The sequence below is a fragment of the Dromiciops gliroides genome, chromosome 1 (assembly GCF_019393635.1).
Source record: "Dromiciops gliroides isolate mDroGli1 chromosome 1, mDroGli1.pri, whole genome shotgun sequence".
Lineage (NCBI taxonomy): Eukaryota > Metazoa > Chordata > Mammalia > Microbiotheria > Microbiotheriidae > Dromiciops > Dromiciops gliroides.
Window position 1 is genome coordinate 681,822,172 of NC_057861.1, and position 25,697 is coordinate 681,847,868.

At 36.8% G+C, this 25,697-nt stretch overlaps 1 protein-coding gene across 1 annotated transcript in view; it reads left to right on the top strand.

Annotated features, from left to right (window-relative positions):
- Positions 1-25,697, top strand: part of ADCY1 (adenylate cyclase 1) — a 348,458-nt gene that overhangs the window by 228,295 nt on the left and 94,466 nt on the right. Inside the window, exons 6-8 of the mRNA XM_043979268.1 lie at positions 5,534-5,692; positions 11,205-11,346; positions 21,468-21,623. Coding sequence (XP_043835203.1) covers positions 5,534-5,692; positions 11,205-11,346; positions 21,468-21,623 — 457 coding nt within the window. The remainder of the gene's footprint in view (positions 1-5,533; positions 5,693-11,204; positions 11,347-21,467; positions 21,624-25,697) is intronic.

A 25,697-nucleotide genomic window follows, 5' to 3' on the forward strand; every position in this document is an offset into this window, starting at 1 on the left:
AAAAATGTTACTGTCTCTAAAATATGAGTTATTAACCATTTTTTTTGGTGTCATCTTGGATCCATTTGGCAATCTGATGAAGTCTATAGACCCCTTCTCAGAATGTTTTAAAATACATAAATAAATAGGATCACCAAGTAAAATACATAGGGTTAAAAAAAAAAAGCTTCAAAAATACATTGGGTTGGGGGCAGCTAGATGGCGCAGTGGATAGAGCACTGGCCCTGGAGTCAGGAATACCTGAGTTCAAATCCGGCCTCAGATACTTAACACTTACTAGCTGTGTGACCCTGGGCAAGTCACTTAACCCCAATTGCCTCACTAAAAAAAAAAGGAAAAAAGAAAAAGGAAAAAAAAAAAGAAAGAAAAATACATTGGGTTGGGGAAGCTAGGTGGTGCTGTGGATAGAGCACCGGCCCTGGAGTCAGGAGGACCTGAGTTCAAATCCGACCTCAGACACTTAACACTTACTAGCTGTGTGACCCTGGGCAAGTCACTTAACCCCAGTTGCGTCACCAAAAAAACAAAAAGAAAGAAAAAAATACATTGGGTTAAGTGGTGTAATGCACAGAGCACTCACTGGCCCTGGAGTCAAGAGGATCTGAGTTCAAATCTGGATCCAGATACTTGACACTTACTAGCTGTGTGACCCTGGGCAAGTCACTTAACCCCAATTGCCTCACCAAAAACAAAAAATACATTGGGTTACCAAAAAAACAAATTATACTGAAATATGGTTACTATAAAATGGGTCCATGGGTCCTAATGAGGCCCTGGGATGCCTCTTCTTTCACAACCCAAAGAGTCAGCCTCACTCAAAAACATATTATGAAGATATGCTTCTGCAAGGTCCTAGTTTATTGATCTTCTAACCATGATATAGATATATGTCTTTCTTAAAAAAGGCATTTAAAAATCTGGTCCAATTTAATTTAAATTTTATGCTTATCTTTACTCAAATACCTACTTATTGATGGTCCAAGGTAGGAGGGGTCTCAGAGATCATTTAATACTAACCCATACCTGATCAGTATCTCCACTTATGAATAGCTATCTAGTCTCCAATTGATAGACTTCCAGTAATGGGGAAAATATCTTCCTCTGATGCACCCTGATTCTATATTTGTAAGCCTCAATAGGAGAGTTTTCCCAACATCCAACACAACCATATTTTTTTTTTCTTTTATGCAGTACTGCTTTTACTCCAACCTGTACCAGAACAGAAATCATTCAAGACTACCCAACTGTGGTCATTCAGATTCCTTTGAAGGTTTCTATTACCTCTCCAGGCAGCCCACACCTCTTTTACCTCTTTGCAACTTCCACTCATTCCTGCTAGTTCTGTGTTCTGGGACTAAGTAACCCCTCTTCTACATGAGAGCATTTCAAGTGCTTAAAGAGAACTTTCTTGTTCTCCTGGAAGCTTCTCTTCCCTGAGCTAAATAATTCTAGTTCTTTCAAACAGTAATCTCAGGGCATGGTCTTGAGCCTCTTCATCATTTTGGCTTTCTTCCTCTGGAAACTCTCTCATTTGTCATTGTCTTGCTTTAAGTGTGGTATCTAGATCTAAATAGAGTGCTCCAAATATGGTCCGACCATGGCAGAGGACAGTAGAATATAATTCATTCCTGGAAGGGTTTAGACAAATAGAAATTCCAAAAGAAATGTCCCACAATGCATATTCTGTTTATCTTCAAATTATGATTGGTCACTACACTCATGTGGCATGATACTTTTTTTTTTGATACTTTCTTCATATGTAGATGGGAACACTGCAGGATTTGCTATTGGGTCCATTTAAAAAAAAAGTTAGCCTTATATCTTTAGACTTATATAGTGCACTGGTTTTAAAACTAAAGCATCTGCTAAAATTTTTTTTTCCTGTCAATATAAGTGAATACCTGGAACTCAGTTCTCTGAGTATTCAACCTGCCTCCACTATGTTGTTTTTTTCTTCTCATCAATATGTGTCAGCTGCCACAGCAGAAAGCCTTATGGCTTTGAAGCCAATGCAAATGCCTACTTGTTTGCCTTCTCATTCATCACATTTTGAGGTCCCAGATGTTCTTTTTAAAGGATGTCTCACTGAAAAACTAGCATCTTTATTTTGGGAATCTAAGGTGTTAACAGTATCAGCTAGTTGACAAAATTACTTTGTGGAAGCATGGATGATGACAATCAAGACACTCAGGGACTGACCTAAAGGAATGATTTGAAGTGACGGTCTGGGTAGTTGTTCAGTGATTGGGAGGTGGAAAAGGGTGCAGGATTTATAATTAGCATATTGAATGGCAGTTTTCTACTTGCAGGTCAAGGATTTCAAGTTTCCTATACTGTACAAATTCATTAATAAGTCCTTTAAATTATTCCACAGCTCTGGTTTTAGAAATTTGAGATGAAATAGAGAAAAAAATTGGAGGTTTATCTCTAGAATGTTCCTTATAATACACTGAATTCATGTGTGTTATGGAACATAGGAACATATGTATATTCATTGAAAACAATTGTAATTTCATGAATAAGGTAAAGGTTTCATGATTTTTTTTATCATGACCTAACTTACTAATATATATATATATATATATATATATATATATATATATATATAACATAAAAAACTTCCTTTGTTCATAGTTTCCACACTTCAAAATTATATTTAAGGTAAACTGGATTCAAATAGTACTTGATTAAAAAAATACTCCAGACTCTGGCCCATGATTAAATAGCTTAATATAGTCATATTGTTTTATTCAACAGGCATCTATTGAGCTGTCTCACTGCTATAAGGGAAGATGTAAAGTTTAGGGTGGGCATGAACATACCAATGTAGGAAAGCAATAAGATATAAGGGGCAGGCAATATGATAAGTACATCAGAGAATTATAAAATAAGGTATAAGATAAGATGTGAGGGAAAATTCTTTTACCAGCTGAATGTGGGGTATGGGGATCCAGATAGGCTTCATAAAATTGTGAGCACCATTTTAATTGGGCTATAAATATAAGTAGATTTCAGCAGATGAAGGGGGGGAGGAAGCAAAACCCAGGAACAGAGAACAGTGTCAATAAGAATAGTGGAGATGAGAAAGCATGAGGTGTGTTGGGATGAATGAATGCATGAATGAAAAATTAATTTACAATTTACTATGTGCAAAGCACTGTGGTGAGTCAACACAGGGGATACAAATAGAAAAGTAAATCATGCCCTGTTATCAAGAAGCCTACATGACAAAAGGGGAGACAACACAGATGAGCAGAGAGGAATAGCCTGCACATGCATACACATGCTTATGCACATATGTACAGTCATCTCTCAATATTCATGGGGGATCACCACAAATGTGAAAAACCACTCTAGGCCCTACCCCAAACCTTTATTTTTAATCATTCTGATCATATTAATTTAACAAACAAAACAAGTAAAACAATATATTGCACCCATAAAAACGTTGCCAATTCTACGTGAGAGAAAGATTTATATCCTGAACACTATTCAGAGTCTTCACAGCTGCTGTTGTAGCTGTGGCAACTGCTTCACGGATTTCCTTCTCCTACAAAAAGTACAAGATACAAAGATTAGTATAGGAGAAAATCATGTGACTGAGTCTGGTTGGTAGCAAGCCAAAGAGAAGACATTCTCAAAGAGAGAGAGATGTATAATCCATAGTTCTTTAGAGCACACAGTAACTTTTAACAAAATCTAACTGTTCATAAAACTGTTTATAAAAAAATCTATGTATGTATACATCTATATGGATAAATTCATGAGTGTATATACTTATGGTAGTAAATGATAAGATAGAATAATAATATTCAATGTTTATGTATTTATAACTAAATTTTTTTTTATTCCTGGCTCTGGCCTTTATTAGCAAAGGGGCTGAGTAAATCACTTTAACTTAATCATTTTTAAAGTTTTCTTTATATATGTGTGTGAGAGTGTGTGTGTGTGTGATCTGCAGTTTTCTTCAGTATGCTACAAATCTCCAAAAATTCAAATGGCTAATCCACAAATAACCAAAACTGGGAATATGAAATGCACAGATGTTGAGAGATAACTGTATATATAAAAACATATTTACATCAGCATGTATGCATGTGTGATTTCATATATGTTTATGTGTAAAGGACATATAAACACACACATACACATATTCAGATAGATGCCAAGACAGGAAGTTATTAGAAGTCTGATTAACAGAAAGAGGTAGAAAGAGGTTAGAGGCAATAAAAAGTTAGAGGAAAAGTCAATTTTTCCTTCCCATCAACAATGGAGCACTTTTTTTGCATTGGGACTTTGGCAGGAATCTGCTAAGTGTGCCCCAGTAGTAGCCGAGCATGCTAGTGTTCCATCCTAAGTCAAAGAACACTGCAATTTTTTCTTAAGTAGGTAAGAATGGCCCCAGAGAAACTAAAGAGTATGGCATGTAGATAGTTTTCCATAAGATTTAGCCACAAGCACAACTAGGAATTAAGAACCTTGCTTTTCTCATCAAGTGTGAATAGCAAGGGGAATATTGTAGTCACCTACCCAAAAAGTACTATGTCTGTTATTCTGCCTATGCCAAGGAATAGCTGTATACAAACAAAATTCAAGATGTCCTTCCAAATGGAGAAAATGATAACTGGCTAGTGGAATGCAAGTCTATTCTGTAAACTATCAAGGAGAATGAAGACTCTTTGATAGAATGAGCAAACATGACGTAGAAAAGAAAGGGAAGAAGGACTGATAAAATTTTGGAGCTGTATAATAGATGTGACACTCTTCCTCTAGTAGAGTTGGAACTGTTGGATTCCCTGTGGAAGAAGCAGCTTCTCTTTTAAAGAAATAAAGGGGGAAAAAAAAAGAAATAAAAGAGGCAGTGGAGTTGTATTGTCTAATAAAAAAAAGATACACTCATGCAAGGACACTAAGGAACTGGAGGAGAAGTATAGTGGGAGAACATTTGAGTTAAATAATCCATGAAGGGACAGGCAGAAGCAATATAATTATGAGAATATGCAGTAGACTCCTAACTGAGGAAGAGAAAATAGTTGATGAGTGCATGATGTATCATGAAAGCAAGATATAATACTTGAGGGGGCTTCAAATATACAGACATCTTGCTGGTACACTTTTTGATAAAATGAGAGCATTTGATAATATTAATAATAATCTAGTTCTTTGAAAATTGGAGGAAGAGGTAATCAGAAGGAATTGGTTTCTGAAGTAAACATGATGAGATTTTTGGGAGGAAGTAATGGATAAATTTCAGAATCTGTGATAAAGCGAAAACTGACTATAATCTGTTAACAGACCCCAGATTATGTAAGAGTGAATTTTGAAGATTTCTTTGAGAGATACAACTCCATGACCTAAAATTCCTGGAGGGAAATCTTGTTCAAGGGGGAGCTCTCAAGGATGAAATTCTTACAACCATGAAGCAATCTCTTTAATACAGTACATTAGAAAACAGAAGATAGCACCACTACTTCTTAAGAATTAAAAGTTAAGGTGATCTCTAAGGAACTAAATCTCCTATTGCCTGTTTCAGGTCTGTTGCAGAAGCCACTGAAGTTGACCTCAACATGAGAGTGGGCTTGCATACAGGCCGTGTCCTGTGTGGGGTGCTAGGACTTCGCAAGTGGCAATATGATGTCTGGTCAAATGATGTGACTCTAGCAAATGTAATGGAGACCGGAGGATTACCTGGGTAAGTCTCAGAAAATTATGCTGATTACAATATTTTAGGAAGTTTATTAGGGTTCCTTGATAGGCTTTCATGTATTAAGTGTAGAGCTTAAAGGTAATGTTACAAAAAATAATAGTATGAAGTTAAATCTTTAGTGTGGAAAAAAACCAGTAAAATGCATAGACACATATGTGTATACATATACATTTATATATGCACATATAATTGATTTTAGAAATTAATTATAGGCACATTATGTCTTCTAAATAAATTACAATTCATTCCCAAGGACTTTCTTAAATTGTTATTACTAATTTACTTATATAAAGTCAATCAATAAGCATTGATTAAATGCCTATGAGGTGGTGTGAATTTTGCTAAGCTCTAGAAAAAAAACAAAATAGTGCTTGGTGCATCTTATTTTAACATCTTTCCTTTAGTCTCATTTATCTTTTGCTTAAACAAAAAGCTTATTGTAATAGATAGAGCACTGGACTTGGAATCATAAAGACTTAGGTTCAAGTCCAATCTCTGATCCATTCTTGCCCTATGACCTTAGGCAAATCACTTAATCTCTCACTGCCATAGATCTTCATGCAGTGAGAGTTACATGAAATTACAAAATTGGAACTCCCTTATTCCCTTCCCCTCCTCCCACTCTAATCCATAAATAAAATAATTCTGACAATGACAAAATCTTCAAGACACACACATATAAATATATGCACACACACATATATATATATATGTACATTCATATGATTAGAAATATAATCAACATGTGTTCCATCTTGCTTTTCCAGGTGTGCTATGATCTGTGTTGGATAATATATGTATATGTCCTAATGCATACACCCATCTCACAGAGTCAGCTTTCTCTTTTCTGTTGCTTTCTTTGACACTGTATAATTCTATCCCTAATATTAGTAAAACATCTTAGGAGCAAATTGCTCACTTGGGAAAATGCATGAACTCTTTCTGCTCATGACCCAATTACTATAAATCTGAGTGTCCAAACATATGATTAGTCATCATTCAAAGGTAGGGTCAAAACCAGAAACAAGCTGGTGGGGTGGGGGACAGTTTTTGGTTTATTACAATAGGAATTTGGGGGAAAAACAATAAAAAGTATCAGCAATAGCTACATGCATAAAGCTTCCTTAAACAAACATTCTGAATTATGAATACGTTACTGTCTAATATTGAATGTGCTCCAGCATCCTTATTCATTTAGTTTACCTTGATTGAATGGGAGGAAGGAATCTCAAGGTGTCTCAGAAGTTTTGCCACTGACTTTTTTTTTTTGCCATTGACTTTTCAAGTGACCTTAAGCAAATTGCTATATCTATTCATGTGCCTCAAGAGGATGATAGAAAAAAAAAAGTAATATATGTACTGAGATGCAGAAGAGTGTGCTTTTCATTTTGAATTGAATTGAGGACTTCACCTGAACTGTAAGCCACGGTGACTTTTTTGGTCAGGACAAACAACCTGAAAATATTTGTGTCTTTGCTTGGTTAAGGCCAAGAGAAGGAGATCAGGAATTTATTGTTCTGGTTTTGGCTCATTTCTTAGGACAAGTTAAAGGCCTATCTCCAGTTTTATCCCTGGAAAGAAAACAACATATGGCAGGTGCAAAATTTGCCTCTTACCTATGTTTTCTGGGCCTGAAAGTGTTGAAGTTAGATCAAATATTGTTGGAACTATGGGTTTGTTGAGTTTGGGAACAGGACAATCTCTATATTGCCTGGAAACTATCATCATGGTGGTCTTTGGCAGGAGAGATGGTGATGCCTCATTTAATTCCTACCTCCCTATCCACCCAACTTTTTTTTTTCCTTAAAAGGATAATAGTTTCCATAGACTTCTTCTTCATGAATACATTTTTCCAAGACCCTCATGTCTTCTTCTATCATTGGTCTTTTCCTTCTTACCCAGATAGGTGGAATAATTTATAAAGCCCTGGACCTGGAGTCAAGAATACTTGAGTTCAAATCCAGCTTTTCACACTCACTAGTTGTGTGATCCTGGTTAAATCATTTAAGCCTTGTCTGCCTTAGTTTTCTAAACTGTAAAAAGGGAATCTTAATAGCAGCCTTATTCCAGGGTTGTTGTGAAGATCAACTGAGATAATATTTGTAAAGTGTTTAGCATAGGTCTTGGCACATGGTAGTAATTGATTGCTCTTTTCTCTGCTCTCTTCACCCTTTCCCCTATCTCTCATAGAGACATCTCCACTATTGTCCTAGCATTTTCAGATGAAAATAGCACAAGTGTAGTCAGTCAGAGAATGGTCAGCCAGAAAATCTTCATTAGAATTTATTGGAATGATAAGGCAGGACCTGCACATGCTTTTCTGGAGTCCTTGGATATCTCTTTTAGTTGTGTCTGTTATCCAAGGGCACACTGGGATTGAATCTGGAATTTCATTTTATAGAATGTGTATATGTATACACACGTGGATGTGTGTATATGTGTGTGTGTGTGTGTGATGTTGGGGTTTAAAACTGGAGAGTATATTTTCTCTAGAATATATGTGATATCTATGTTTCATTCAGTGGGCAATATTTATCATAGGTGGATATAAATTACTATTTCCCAGATTGAAGATTATGAAATTTACTAGCAAAGATTTCCTTAGGAGCTAGAACATATGGTTCACAAAAGTAGATTTCCATTTTAAACAGCCACACACTTCTCTTACAATCACTGATCACATGATCACATCTTTAATCATCTCATAGACAAGTTCTGGGCAGCACGGGTACCTTTATCAATGCCGTGCTCCTCCTAACACAAGCCCTTCTTCCTCCATAGGGAAGCTATGTGTAGTAACACAGCCTGTCTCTGAGGCTGGCTCTTTTCTTCCTCTCCCTGATTTTCTGATCATTTTAAATCTGTAAAACAGTAGTATCATAGATTATGGAATTGGAAAATGACTTAGAGATATTCTAATCCTAACCTCTTAATGTTATCAATGAAGAAGGCCCAGAAATAGCAAATGGATTACCCAAGGTAACACAGGTAGTAAGTGGCAAAATCAGGGATTTGAACAGAACTTCCAAACGCATTGAATTTTCAACAAGTGCTGAGGCTGTCCATTTGTTTTGGTTGTGTCTGACACTTTGTGAACCCATTTGGGTTTTCTTGGCAAAGATACTGGAGTGGTTTGCCATTTTCTCCTCTAGCTCATTGTACAGATGAGGAACTGAGGCAGGTTAGGGAGAAATGTTTGTTTGTTTATTTTTTTGTTGTTGTTGTTATTTGGGGGTTTTGCTGGGCTTTGGGGATTAAGTGACTTGCCCGGGGTCACACAGCTAGTTAAGTGTCAAATGTCTGAGGTCGGTTTGAACTCAGGTACTCCTGAATCCAGGGCCGGTGCTTTATCCACTGTGCCACCTAGCTGCCCCTGAGAAATGTTTTTGTTAGTCAAGTTGTCCCCTAGTGCCAGAGGAACTACTTAGTAGTAACTTAGGTGACCGGAAGCTGCAAATAGTCAACTTCAGGCTGCTGTGATAACAGCACATTCAGGGCTGTTTTCTAGCTCTTCCCATTCCTCAGCACACCAGTGAATCTTTGAATTGATTGCAGCTCACCTTTTGGCAAGCATTTGGGAGTCAGTAGGATGAAAATCCTTTCTCCTAAAGGGAACATAAAAACAAAGACTGTAATTTTTACTCTTTGAAACATTTTCCCATATAATGTCAGACACAATAATGAGTTGACCATTAGTAAGAATATTTTTGTTTGTTGAAGAAAAAATATTAATACTAATTTTGTACTCTGTGTTTTAGGCTCATCTTCCAGAAACAATTTTATTTCATTTAACATTAATCTCTAAGCAAGTCATTTCTAACTTAGAATGAGAGAGTTGTTCAAACTGGCATAGCCTGCCCCACCTCCAACATGACTCTCTGCCCCAACATGACTTTGGGGAATACTTATAGGAATCTCGAGGAAGAAAATGTTTTGTTAAATCTGTTAATATATAGCCTGGGTTAATATTCAAGGACAGTTAAATAACCAAGTTAGCTTGGCACGCCTTTCTCTCCAGGAGTAAACAAAGGGACTTCTCTTCAATAAATTTTTAGGGGCAACTGGGTGGTGCAGTGGATAGAGCACCAGCCATGGATTCAGGAGTACCTGAGTTCAAATCCGGCCTCAGACACTTGACACTTACTAGCTGTGTGACCCTGTGCAAGTCACCTAACCCTCATTGACCTGCAAAAAATATATATATACATTTTAGCTCTTTTCAATGGAGAAGGATAGGTATTAGCAATAATGAACAGGATAAAAAAAATTTTTAATTAAAAATTTTAAAAAATAATGAACAGGATAAAAGTTACTGTCTTAAAAGGTTAGGTACCATCAATAATGATGATGGTGGTGATAATGATAATAATAAGTCTTTATATAGTGCTTTAAAGTTTGTAAAGCAATTTAAAAATATTTCATCTTCACAACAACCCTGGGAAGGAGTTGCTTTCATTATTCCCATTTTACAGATGAGGAAACTGAGGCAGAGATTAAAGGACTTGATTAAGGTTACACAATTATTAAGTGTCTGTGGCTATATTTGAAATCAGATCTTCCTGACTCCAAATTCAGCACTTTATCCATGGTGACACCTACTTACTTTAATCTATTTTCCTAAGGGGGAAAATTGTTCTTAACCCAAGGCCCACCTTTCCATAATGTTTTATATCAAGTGGCAGAATTTCCAAGGAAGTATGAGGGGCAAAAAGAGGGCTGCTATAATTTTGAAGTAATTGTGTTCCATTTGGAAAGCTTTTAATGGGATTTCCCAGCCTATGTAGTGAAATGGTTCTACTTTGTTCCTTTTTTCTTATCCTCTTTTACCATTTCTCATGATTGCCCTTTTATCCAACCTTTTCCTTTCTCTTTTCTCTTATCTCTTTTAAAATGAATTTTAATCTTTTGTTTTTATATCATCTAAATTTCTCCCAATATCCCTCTTTCCTTCTTCCTCAAGTCATCCTTTGTAACCAAGAATAGGTTTTAAAGAAAAAGAGGAAGAAAAGGGGAAAAAATAGTATAATTAATTGATCCATACACCAAAAAAACCCTCAAAAGATATGTAATGATCTCTACCTGTGGAACCCCCCCCCATCTCTGCAAAGAAGTAGGGTGGCGTATCTTCTCATATGTCTTCATTGGAGCCATATTCAGTTTCTTAATAATTCTGCAACCTTGACTTTCTTTTGTTCCTCCCTTATTTCTTCTTCTTTTCCTGCTTTTCTCTATTATATCTCTTTGCTTTCTACTTTACCTACCCCTCCTCCTCTTTCCTTAAGGTGACAGCTTTGTAACCATGGCCCTTCTATGAAGTCAATACTCTATTTATGGACCTTCTTACACTTTACATAAGGTAAAGTCTCAAAATGTTTTGACCTAGCCCTGATAATAGTGCTTCTAACGGAGCATTCAGAGTATCACGAATTGAGTTTTGAAATAGCCAGGAGGTCTTGTAATGTTTTTCCTTTCAGAACATCTGCCTCCTTTTTTATAGGAAGGTTCATATCACAAAGACGACCTTAGAGTGCCTCAATGGGGACTACGAGGTAGAACCAGGCTTTGGACATGAGAGGAACAGTTTCTTGAAAAAACATAATATCGAAACCTTTTTTATTGTACCATCCCATCGGAGAAAGGTAGGCAAATCCTTGCCCCTTCTATTATGTCATGTTGTACTGTCTGTTTGAAACTTTTTTTTTTAAAGAATATGTATGTCTATATTTTCAAATTTGTAGCTCTAAAACCCTCTGAACAGCAAACCTGAGTATCTATGTATGGAATCCCCAGATGTTCAACCCTTGGGATTTCTTTTGTTACATATATGAGAGCATCACACCATATACTCAACAGAACACCTATTGTAAGGTCTATAGCTTGGCATAGGAGACTTGAAGTCACACTTAACTAGCTCGATTCCATGGACAAGTCACTTAAACCCTCTTAGTCTCAGTTTCCTTATTTCTAAATGGAAGTTATAATCCATGAATGTAAAATTATAGACATTAAAATGTTATCAATATAATACAATTAATATGTATTTATATTGGGGGCAGCTAGGTGGTGCAGTGGATAAAGCACCGGCCCTGGATTCAGGAGGACCTGAGTTCAAATTTGGCCTCAGACACTTGACACTTACTAGCTGTGTGACTCTGGGCAAGTCACTTAACCCTCATTGCCCCACTAAAAAAAAATGTATTTATATTTACATATTTGTTTTACCAGTAGAAGTAAAAAAAAAATGCTGAGCAACAGAAGTTCATTCTTCCAATAAAAATGATATCCTGGGGACAGCTAGGTGGCATAGTGGATAGAGCACTGGCCTTGGATTCGGGGACCTGAGTTCAAATTCAGCCTCAGACACTTGACACTTAACTAGCTGTGTGACCCTGGGCAAGTCACTTAACCCTTATTGCCCCATGCCAAAAAAAAAAAAAAGATATCTAACATATGCGTGATGAACTGCAGAATTAAGTAATTAACACTGCAACTCACTTAACCCCAATAAATCTCCATTTCCTCATCTGTAAAATGGTAAACATTAAAGTGCTAGAGAAATATGTTATTATTACATCTTTGGTTTTAAGTCTTTTCCAGGGTATTGAAGGGCCTTGGAGAGTAGCATTTTACATCTTTGGTTATATTGCAACATAAATCATGGTACACTAACAAAATAGCTAGATGATTTTAACTACATAGTATCACACCTACCAGGGAAAATACAGCTTTTCTATTCAAACTCTCTAGTGAATGGTAAGTTAGCAGCATGCTCCAAAAGCTAAATGTTTCCTTCCCTTATTAGACAGACCCTTTCTCCTGTGCAGCATTTACCTGAATGACATGGTTACAATAGGTAAATGCTTCTGTAGTCTATTTCAGATAGCTCTTTTGCAAAGGTACCCAAGTCCATATCCATTTGTTCCTCAGGAAAAATTAATGGAAGCTGAATAGACACTCATCTATTTGTATTTTGAAACCAGTCCAATAGTCAGATTTACTGATTGACTTGTTATAAGACTGTAAAATGCAAGTATTAGCTTCCCCATGGTTGTGTCAATGGCTGATTTGTGGAGATAATAAACATTTATGCCTAATGTGTCTAATGACCTGAAAACCTGGTTTCCATCCCTGAAGAATCTCTGACTGGCAGAAAAATTTCTACATGAATTGTACTTCCATGGATAGCCTTTACCATAGACTGATCAATATGTCACTATGTTACATACCACTGAATGACACAGACATTTCCAACGGTATTATAGTATTATGCATCAATCAGAAGAATGTTTATATAAATATATATGTGTGTGCATATGCATATATAGGTACATAACATAAAACTTCTATAGACATAAAAACTTCTGGAGGGCTAATATAAAGAGTTTCTTGGGCTGAAAAGATGCTTGATAAATATTTATTGATGTGATATTTCCTATAGCAGAACACAATTATAGACTCCTAGCACACTGGGAGCTAGAAAGGAACTTAGCCCCCCAGTCCAAGCTTCTAACGCTTACAGATGTGGAAACTGAGACCCAGAGAGGGACAACAATGTACCCAAGTTTACACAGGCAGTAAATAGGAGAATTCTTTTCTAAATGTTGATTTTCATGAATAAAGGGAGGAAGAGTCATAAAAATCTAGAGAATTTATCAAGCTAAATCAAGATGTCATCTATTATTATTTAACGTGCAACAAATTCTTCTCTTGTCTCAGCTGTTGGGCACTTTTGGAAGCTCTATTCATACCTCTGAGCAAAGAAGAATCTACTTAGTCCAATAGATGTAGTGGCTAAACATGGCATTCTGGTAAATAAACCAGCTTCTACACGTGTCCATTTTAATGCCTGGAGAGTAGATATTTATGGAGGTGAATGCCTCACCATGTTTTCTTCCTGAATCTCAACCATTAAATATGGTCATAAATAAGAATGCCATTTTTATCTTTTGCATATCTCTTATGTTTACCCTAAAATGGGAAGAATTAATGTAATGGGATGAAGCATGAAAGCCAGTGCAGAGATAACCAAACCTCTATTAAAGTCAGCCACACACTTTTAGGTTTGGGGAATGTGGAGGTTAAATTAGCCCAGTCTTCTCCCAGAGAGAACTCAAAACAGAATGGTTTTCCACCGGAGTGTTTTTGTGTCTGAAAATGGAAAGTTAGCACATGTTACAAATAAACCACCTACCAATTATTCCGAAATTAAATGTCAAAATATTCTCAGGATTTGGGGTTTTTTACTTAAACCATTAACATTATAGTTTCAAATGCTTTATTTCAGCATTTACCCATGGACACATAGAATGGAGGCAGGGAAACCCATATACTTTAAGGGAGAGTTCCCATTGGCCCTCAGGGCAGGGACCCCCAAGGTGGGCCATCATGTCCTGCCCATACTCTATGAATGCCACCTGTGCATTTCCTCATTCTATGAAAATGAAGAGAAGCAAGGTGGCATATGGCAAAGAGCTGACCAAGAAGCCAAGAATCCCTCCATTCAAGTCCCACATCTGAAATATACTGATTATGGGATTCTAAGCAAGTCCCTTACCTCTCTGTGCTCTTGGCAACTCTCTAAGACTATAAATCTCAGAGAAGGTGCTGATATGCAGTGGAAGAATGCCTTTCCTTACTTCAGAGTTCCCTATATCAGTAAAATCACTGGTCTGATCCTTATGTTTATGGAAGTAAAGCTCCTTTGGAATAGTCATCTTCCATACATGCCTCAAAGATAAGAGATTGGATATTCATTTTATCCTTTCTTCTATAAAGACACTGAGACAATTTTCCCAGCATGGCCTAAGTATTAGTAAGAGCAAACATTTTTTAAGGCATTTGAAGAACTCCTTCCAAAAATACTGAATTAAATCCATTGTACCATTCTAAACCCAAACCTTCAAGTTTCCTGATTTTGTTGATATGGAATTGTTCTACTTTTTAAAAGTAAAAGATTGGGGAGGGGGAAAGGGAGTATGACCTAATCTAATGCCACCTTCCTCAAAAATGAGCACAATCAAATTCCCTCTCTCAATTTGATGATGGAAACCAAAGGATTCTCCCACAGAATTTTCTAATAACCATCTCTTAGAAGCTCACTTGCTGTAATGTAACCCTCATGGTCATGGGTTTCAATTTTTAAAAGGTTCAATTAGGACTCTTATTAAAAGAGTTTAGATTCTCAAAGGGCCTGGTTAAATTGCTGCATCTAAGTCGAGTCATTGCACAATTATTAAGCACCTAATGTGTGCCATGAAAAAAAGCTCTAGAAAGAAAAGCTAAAACAGATTCATTGTCCTCAAGGAATTTACAGTCTAATGGAGGAGATGGTATACAAAGGACTATGTACATATAGGATATATACAGGCCACATTAGAGATAATTTCAGGGGAAGGCATTAGCATTAAGGGCAATCAGGAAAAGGTCCTTGTAGAAGGTGAGGCTTTAGCTGAGGCTTGAAGGGACCCAGAGAAGCCAAGAGATGAATTTGAGGAGAGAGGGCATTTGAAACAAGGATAGCCAGTGGAATTGCTTGGAGTTGGGAGATGCAGTGTCTTTTATGAGGAAAAGGGGTGAGTGTCACTGGATTGCAGAGCATGAAGGAAGTACAGGTAGAAGAGCAGAAGGAAGGAAGGAAGGGAGGGAGGGAGGGGGGAGGAATAAGAAGATTGGAGAGGTAGGAAGGTGAAAGGTTATAAAAGGCTTTAAAAGTTAAACAGAGGATTTTGTATGTGATCCAAGAGATAATAGAGAACCAGTGGAGTGTTCATTCTATTGCTTTGTACCCAAACCCAAGGTTCATTTGGCAACAGTTCTTAGAAATATGGTACTGGTTATCAAAACTGGGTTTTGATTATTGTGCTCTTGCAACTGGCAGAAACAAAAATGGGTTTCCAACCTCCCACTAAGTGAAGGATATTAAGGAAACATCTCATGTACAATTCCTCTATTGAAAAAGGACATTGTGTTTTTCTCCCCTCTTTCTGAGTATGAAGACCCAGAAAATGAATAAATGAGTAGCTTATGCCGATGAAAGGCAATCACCATCAGATGTTCCACTAAAGAAGGTATTCCTAGAAAATTGAAGTGAAAACATGATGGCTACTTAATATTAGATGATAATCAAATAGTGCTTATTCTATGGTGAGAAGGAAATGTACCATTGAAATTATTTCACAAAATATTTTTATTGTCATATCAGCTCCCAGCAGATTGCCAGAATTTTGGATTAAGGGGAACACATGGTGATCTACTTATAGCCTATCATTGAGCATTTTTCATTGAATAGTGAGGGCTTTCAAATGGCTGCTTGTCTGATTCTAGTATATAGCTCGAGTACAGGCCTTTTATGATGTAAAAGTTATATTCTATCTATGATTCTGCCATAATAATAGTATGTGACCTTGGGTAAATCATTTAACCCTTTTGCCTCAGTTTTCTCATCTGTAAAATGAGCTGCAGAAATAAATGGCAAACTACTCCAGTATCTTTGCCAAGAAAACACCAAAAAAGGGGTCACAAAGATTTAGTCGAGACTGAAAAAATGACTGAACAACAATATATATGTACATACATACATATATTTGTAGTCCTTATCCTGTGAGAAAAAAATTTCTTCATTTGAAAAAAAAAAGAAGTTGGTATAAGAATTATAAAGGAATCAAGGGAAAGAAAATGTGGGTATGGTTTTTTAAATCTTTATTGATATTCTGCATTATCGTTGATCACCTAAGAACAAGAAAAGATCTGATTGAGATATTACTTAAATCCCCAAATATATAGACACAATGGCATCCCATCTTTAGATATATATGTAATATATATTTGGATATACATAGATTTATGTATATTTTAATGACATCATAAATATAGTTCACTTCTCTTTTGCATTTTTTATCCATAGGAAAAACTATTCTTTATCAATGAACTATTAATAATATAAAATTGGTGGTGAAGTCTAGTAGGTGCTTCTACAGACCCAGCCAAATCATTGTATAATAAGATTACATTTATAAAACCAACCTGAGATGTAGTAGTAATAACTAGCATTTATATTGCACTTTAAAATTGGCAAAGTACTTTTAAAAATATCTCACTTAATCCTCAGAACAACTCGGTAAGGTAGGGCTATTATTATTCCCATATTACAGATGAGGAAAATGAGGCAAGGAGAGGCTGTGACTTATCCAGGGTCACACAGGTAGAATGGTAATGAGGCAAGAGTTCAACTCAGATCTTTCTAACCTGTCTCCAAGCCTAGCACTCTAATCACTAAGCCACTTAATAAAGAATACTGTATAGAGGTATGAGTTTTCATATTTAGCTCCGAAGCAAAACCACCAAAAAGGATTTTGTTAAATATGAAAATAAATATTTCTTTATAAGCAAAGAACCCTGGAGATTAGGGTTCCAGGTCATGTAGATTGTGTTTTGTTTTTGTTAATTCTTAGAAAGGTATATGTATAAGAATATGCATATGCATACATACCTACTCCTAATATATATGTTCCTCTATATATACACACATATATGTGTACATATGTATATACATGTATATATATGCATGATACATGTCTATGTGTATGTCTGTTTTGTTAATGATCCCCCAAGTTAATGTTGTATGCAAAACATTTTACATAATAACTTAAAGATTTTCTCTATCAAAAAGGCAATTTCTTTGATTTGTGTTGTGATGAGATACTTAGTCTCTTAATATGTGTTCTAAATGGTTTCATTCAATATAGTTTCAGGGAATTAGAGCCTAGTTAAATTGAAAGCATCACTCATAGCTGAATGTTGCAAATTGAATGAGTTTTATACTAGGTTCCTGGAGCCAATCAGGAACTTGTTACCTTAGTGAGTTAGCCAAGGCCTAGGCTTTCCAGTGGGACTCCATTTCATTAGGTAGTCACAACAAGTGAGTCTAGACAAGCAGCCCTCTGTTCTCTTAGTCCCAAAGAGGTTAAGGAGCCCAAGAATTGGGGTAATATCTCAGTTGTTCTAGAGATCAGGTTTTGACTAATTCAAGGCCACTGAAGAGGAATTCAAACTTCCATGAGTGGAAGATAGAAAAAACAACCTCTCTTATACATTGTCCTAGGAATGATCTGACTGGATCCTCTAAGCCCTAGCACCACTACCATTCTTACCCCCAACCCTGTACCCCATACATTATTGAAAGGGAAGATCTTAATGTATAGTATATTGAATGAAATCATAATTTTTCATTTGCTGACTTACACCCTGTTCTTTACCAGGCACCGTTAGCCTGAATGGTGCTGCTCTAAAACAAAAATATTATGCTCTTAAGGTAAACATATATTTTAATAATAAATAATATCTACAAATAATCATAAGGAAAGGCTTGGTGGTGTTCTAAAAGAGTATAAATCTTAGAGTCAGGAGATAGAGATGTGAATCCCATCACTGAACTAAATATTTATGATAGATGGATAGACCATTTATTAAGCACTTATTATGTACCAAATATTGTGCTAAATTGTAGAGATTCTAAAACAAGAAAACAAAACAAACTCTGCTCTCAAGGGGGATATATTCTAATAGGGGAAGTAAAAGAAAAAACAGAGTTGAAAAGGAGGTGGGGGAGAAAAAGAGGGCACCTACAATGGAGGCTAAGCAGCTGTTGCCAGGCTGGAATAGAAAAGAGTCAAATATGAATGAAGGGAGCAGTGTGGCTACTGCTTCTCATGAATGATATGGTAGGTCTAGGCAGAGACCCACAAATCATTCTATAGGCTTCTTTGGTTGTAATATCCAGGGCAGCAGGACAGCCTACATGAAAGGAAAATAGATCAGAGAGAGAGCTTTAAGTAAAGCAAGTGGCATGGCAGGAAAGCTTGGATAAGTTACTTAACCTCTGTGGGCCTCAGTTTTCTTAACAGGAAAATGAAAAATGTTGGATTGCATATTTTGTTAGGTTGGGTTTGGGGTGGGGTGTCAGTAGTTCTTACACCTATGATCCTAATATCTTCTTATCTCATCCAGAAGGGAACATAGATAATTAACCTCCTAATTTATATATGTCAGACTATGGATTCTATTCTGTCTCTTATTGAGGAAGAGGGCTTCTATGTTACAGTTTTGTTGAGTTATTTTTCATTCATGTCTTACTCTTTGTGACCCCTTTTGGTGTTTTCTCGGCGAAGATACTAGAGTAGTATGCCATTTCTTGCTCCCACTCATTTTACAGATGAAGAAACTGAGGCAAACATGGTTAAGATTTGAATTCAGGAAGTTAAGTCTCCCTGACTCCAGGCTCAACACTCTATCCATTGTGCTACCTGGTTACTCCTTTCTGTTACAGTAGTTGACAGCTAGCTACTGTGGCATGTTCCTAAAGGCTGATCTATCACAATCTTGCCTGCTGGTGGGCTGGCAGCCAATGTGAGAGCCAGAGTCATCTCCTCAGTAATAAAAAAAAACTGATAGGTGTATAGTACTTCAAAGTTTAAAAAAAAAAAAAAGGCTTCGCTCACATCCATGCCTTATCACAAACCTGTAAAAGAGATACCACAAGTATTATTATTCTCATTTTACAAGTGTTCAAGGCAGAACTGAAATCAAGGTCTTTCAGACTCCCTGATCTTAGAGATATGTAAACAGAGACTGGATGGTGTTTTGGGTTGAGTTCTGAATCAGGCAGTCTTTAAAGTCTCCTCCAACTGGAAAAGTCTGTAATTGTGATAGGAGAACACTGATCCATATCTATTTCTTCATTTACCAATGAATCAGTCTTTTAAAGGCTTTGTTAGGGAGCTTGCCCAAGGCTACCTTTGTGCTCTTACAGACTGGAGCCAGAAGCTAGCTCAGTTGGTACAACCCAGATAAGCAGACTAAACCATATCTGATCCCACAGCTGTCACCATCACTAATTCCCACAAGGGTATATGCTGGATGTGACCACTGTAGCCAGTAACTCCAGTTGAAACAAATATCTTCCTTTCCCTTCCCTACACACACACACACACACACACACACACACACACACACACACACACACACACACACACACACCACAGAAGACCGAGGACAAATGTTTCAATACTATTTAAGCACACTTTCCCTTTTCATTCACTCAATCTTAATCAAGCTCTACACCAGACTCTTCTAATTCTCTATTAACATTTCATTCTCTCTTCTCCAAGGCTGATCCCTATATCTACCAACACTGCAACCATCTGCCTTTTCCCTGGCACTCCTAAACAACCCTGCAGACCTCCCTTCCCCAATGGTTCCCTTCTCCAGCAGGTAATAGAGGAGTAAAAGATGGGAAGGGATCTATCTAGTGCTGTGAATGCACCTTCATGGCTCTCCTCTTTCCAGTCTTGAAGCATTCTAATCAGCTTGCAGGCTAGAAAGGCCCTCATTTTTCCTCCCTTTGGTGGCAAGGGAAGAATGAAGTTGTCATTGCTGAAATGGAAATGACTTTTCCATAATTTTTCAATGCTCATTAAGCAGAAATTGATGCTATAAACTTAAAGCAAAGAGATAATCTGTGTTTGACAACACTGCTCTAGGTCCCTATGATTTCTTCGTTCTTCTATATTCCATTCTGTTCCATGAATCCTTGACATTTCTGCTGACTTTGACAGAATGTTACCCACTCCACCCTCCCCTCCCCCACAGAAGAAAAATATCCTATATATCGCCTTCTCCCCATTGAAAGCACAGCTAGGTGACACAGAGGATAGAATCTGGGCCCAGAATCAGGAAGACCCAAGTTCAAATGTGGTCTCAGAAACTTATTTGCTGTGTGACCCTGGGCATGTCACTTAACCCTGTTTGCCTCAGTTTCTTTATCTGTAAAATGAACTGCAGAAGGAAATTGTAAGCCACTCTAGTAGCTTTCTTATCTCTATATCTAGAGGGGGTATAGATTTCTCTACAGATTTGTATGTTTTATCCTTTTAGAGATACTTACAGAAACTCACTATTAGGTGCAAAGGGATTTTTTTGCAGTAGAAAATAGCAATTCATTTAAGGGCACACAACTGGATTACCTCTTCCTTCCCTCTCTATTTTCCCAACTATTACTACAGGCCTATTCCCAGAAGCTCCTGGGGGAAGAAAGTGTCCCTTGTCAGTTGAAATGTACCCTTTCACAGACTTCTTGCCAGCCATTTAGTCCCCTCCTCTCCATTCCCTACCTGTTCATTTAAGATCAATTTGAGCCTCACTCTGTCTTTTACATAAACCCAAACCATGCTTTCCTCTGTCCTGGTACTCTCACATGTGGATTTTATATTCTCCAGCACTTCTGATATTATTTTTGTTAGCATTTAATGATGTATATGTCTGGTATCTTACTGCCTTATCTGACATTCTAGAAGGAATGTATTCATGAATTGCTCATAAATTATTTTTTTTTCCTCTTTGGATAATAAGGTTTCTGACAAAGTGCCTTTAGAAACCATCTTTATGGGGACAGCTAGGTGGTGCAGTGGATAAAGCACCAACCCTGGATTCAGGAGGACCTGAGTTCAAATCTGGCCTCAGACAATTGACACTAACTATGTGACCCTGGGCAAGTCACTTAAGCCTCATTGCCCCACCCCCCCCTTCAACCCCCCCCACCAAAAAAAAAAAAAAAAGAAACCATCTTTATTCATAGAGAGATTAATGTTTTAACTATCTACATTTTATCAATGTGGTTGCTACGACTTTTATGGCCAAATGATTTAACAATAATCTTATTTTAACATTTCTCTTTTTTTTTTTTACCTCTCATTTGTTTGCACAGATATTTCCTGGACTTATTCTCTCAGACATAAAGCCAGCCAAAAGAATGAAGTTCAAAACAGTCTGCTACTTGTTGGTCCAGCTAATGCACTGTCGGAAGATGTTTAAAGCAGAAATCCCATTCTCCAATGTCATGACCTGTGAGGATGATGACAAGGTAGTAAAAAGTCTTCCAATGATCTTTCTATGGGTTGCCCATTTCTGCTTCATAGAACACAGAGGGTAATAAATAGTCAGATTAGAAAGAAAAGGAAGAATGCATCTAGTGCATTACTCTGTATAGGGTTATGGTCAAATATATTTAACTAACAACAACAACAACAAAACCCTTCAGGAAAGATGATTTCAAAAGATCCCTCTTAACAGTATCATAAAACCTTTACAAATTTTCCCCTAATTTATGATTAGGAGGTTCTTTGTGTCTGAATTGATGTCTAATTTGTGAGGTCTCTTTGTTACAATTATGAGGTTCAACTGTGTCGTGGACATGGTTTCAGTACAGGGGTATTGAAATCATAGTTATTATAGCTTGAGCGCACATTGCACTTTAAATCTGGGAACCTCTTAGGTCAAACTTTGGTCTAGATATCTAGCTTAGTACTATTGATAGCACAACTAGGAACCAGATATTGAAATCATGAAATAATTAACTGGAACAGAACTATAAAGAAATAATTAGGGGCAGCTAGGTGGCGCAGTGGATAAAGAACTGGCCCTGGATTCAGGAGGACCTTAGTTCAAATTCAGTCTCAGACACTTGAAACTTACTAGCTGTGTGTGTAATCCTGGGCAAGTCACTTAACCCTCATTGCCCTGCCCAAATATATATATATATATATATATTTGTTTGTTTGTTTGTTTATTTATTTATTTATAAAGAAAATTTCTTAGATTTTATTTCCAAATTCGTGCAACTTCATTATTGGTTCTTACTAGAGAAGCTTAGGAAAGCAACTTCTCTGACTTGACACTCGAGTTGTCAAAGCTTACTTAGGATCAAGAGTGTCTCTGGATAGCTGGAAGGTATTCTTTTGGTTTTCCTGGGACTGGGTACTTCTCTGAAAGACTGAGACTTTGTTTAAGATTGTCTTTTCCCTAGGCTCATCTCAGCATGTCTGATCTTATAACCAGTTTCTTTCCCCTGTGGCTCCCAGTCATGCTGTCTCCATTTAGATGCATTATCAATGCATGGGGCAAGGGAGGTGGGGGTGACTTCTTCTTGAGCCTTTTCACTGATAAGGGGATCTGAACAGAAAACCTCCTTCATTCCTTCTGTGTTGAGGGGAGAGATGAGTTTAGGAGGGGAGAATCTCTCTTCTGGTCAGGAATGTGTTTTGGGTTTTTTTCTATGCTGGAAGGGTAATATATTCCTTCTCCTAAGGGAAAGGAGTACATAACTGTCTAGACCACAGAGCTACCAATTAATTATACTTATTATACTATCTGAAGAAAAAAACAGAATGACAACAATAAATGTTGTCATCACACACTATTTTAAAAATGTTTTGATTCTGATCACAAAGTCTTTAAACTAGTATCTTTAAGTAAATCCTCCTCTTATGCTTTCTTTATAGGGGGTTACTTTCCAAATTTAAAAAACATTGTTGTCTTTTAATCTTTCCATGAGTTATTCTTCAAATCATATGAAACCCTGAATTGGGCAGGATATTATGTTTAGAGGAAGAAGACTGGGGTTAAAATCCTGCCTCCATGCCCATTGACATAGCATTTTAACTTGTCTTCATTTATAAAGTAAGGGGCAGCTAGGTGGTGAAGTGGTACGGTGGATAGAGTAGCTGGACCTGGAATCAGGAAGACTCATCTTCATTAGTTAAAATCTGACTTCAGATACTTATTAGCTATGTGACCCTGGCAAGTCATTTAACCCTGTTTGCTTCAGTTTCCTCATCTATAAAATGAGCTGGAGAAGGAAATGGCATACCACTCCAATGTCTTTGTCAAGAAAAATACCAAATGGGGTTACAAAGAGTCACATGTGACTGAAACAACTGAATAACAATAACTAAGTGAGGGGTTTTACTTATATGATGTCTAGAAATGTTTTCAGCTCTAAATGTTATGGTACTATAGAATACATAAAGGCCCTTTTTAGGTGATGAGCTCTAGAAAGATGGCTGGAAAGACTTTGAAGAACTGCATCTGAGTTCTGACTGTAATTTACAATCTAGGATCATGGCCAAAACCTCTTTGGGTCTTAGTTTCTTCATCACAAAATGAGGGAGTTGGAGGTGAACTGCGTAATTTCTAAATCCCCTTCTAGCCATCTAGCCATCATATTTTTAAGATTCCTGAGGTCCCTGCAAACTTGGGAATCAGTAGGATCAGTCCTCAAATATCTAAAATAAAGATCAAGAGATCAAACAAAATGTGTGTGTGTGTGTGTGTGTGTGTGTGAGTGTAGGGGTAGGGTATGAAGGATAGGGGGAAATGGAGAAGGCCCATTTGAAAGGAGTAGGAACTATTTTTCTCCCAGTGATGGAAGCATATTTTCTACTCATCTATCTCCTCATTTCCAACCAGAGTGGCAGGAGAGGCAATTGATGGGATTCTGTTGGACTGTATATTAGATTAGGTGATACTGGACAAGGGAGAATAGATAGAACTGTGATAATCGCAGGCAAGGTAAAATTTCTCCTTCCCATCCCCACCTAAATCTCCTCTGTAGGAAAAAAAAAAAAGCCCTGATTTCATCATTTAGTCATTGGCTACCTATGGTGCCATACTTGCAAGCAAGGTTACAGTATAAGGGAAAGAGTACTGATCTTGGATCAGAGATCTGTTTTCATGCCTTGTCTCTCTAGCTGTACATCATGGAGCAAATAATTTATAAGCCCTCAAATTCCTCAGAGCCTCAGTCTGCCTGCTACAGAGATATTTGTGCTACCTACCATTCAGAACTGTTAGGAAGAAAGCTCTTTATAAACCTTAACATGTTATAAAATGTGAAATTAGTATGAATGATAATAATAATAAAATGAATCCAACATCATATAAACACTGGACACTATTACAAAATAGGAATTTTATTCTTCCCTTCATAATTTACTTCTTTCCTGTCCAGTATCTCCTAAGGACGCAGCACAGAAAATATTTGGTGAAAGTTTCATTTCACTACCCATCTGCAAGTCCTTATCCTCAGGGATCCTTGGCTTTGGAAATAAGATCCAAGCAACAAACCTATATTATCTAAGATTCTACAACCTTTCCCTGATGTGCTCTCTGCTGAAATGTCTTCAAAATTATTCCCCACTTCCCACTAAAACCTCCTGTTCACTTAACTGACTTCCATTATCCCTATTCTGGCTATTAAAGGAATTGACATTAGAACAAGAATGATACTGGTTTAACCATCCCTGCAGTATTGTATCCAGAAAGAAAAGAACCTTAACTGGAATAAATCCCTGAAAGGCAGAATGTGCAAGGGACAAAATTTTGAACCATCTTATGTCCCTGGACTCTTGAATTTCCTATTCTAGTTTGCCTGAGTAAAGAACTTAGAATTAATATTATTTAGAACAATATAGAGGTAGCATGGCATGATGGATAGATAACTGACTTAAAAGCCAAGAAACCCCAGATTCAAGCCATGTCTCTAGAGACACCTTGGCTTTGTGACTGGGAGTGAGTCAGTTAATCTCTAGTTAGTTCTATAAGTCTAAAATTCATGAGAGGTGCTAACCTGCATTGGTAGAAGGAGTCCTCTCACCTGGGAGTTCAATGAAATAATAGATCCATATCCAAATAGAACATAACTACATGCCATCCACTGGACCTTCCTTATACTTGCCAATGGCTCTGTACCTAAGAACAAAATCAAATAATCACTGTTAATGAGAATATGAATAAGTACAGCTGGTATTCAAAATAAGGAAAGCAATAACAATGGTTAATTATCAATAGTTAAGCTTAATTATTAATTGGTATAGTTAATTATAATAGTTATAATTATATATCATGTATTATTATAAATATATTGTAAGAACTATTAGTTAATGATTATGAGTTAACTGATGTTAATTATTAATTAATCATCATGATCATTTATATAACACTTAAATATTTGCAAGGTTTATTTATAAAGCAAAACGTTAAGGTTTGCAAAGTGCTTTATACAGATTTTGTCAGTGGATGTTTATAACAACAGTGTGAGTTAAGTGCCATTATTTCTATTTTTCCAGATGAGGAAACTGAGACCAAGAAGTGTTCAGTG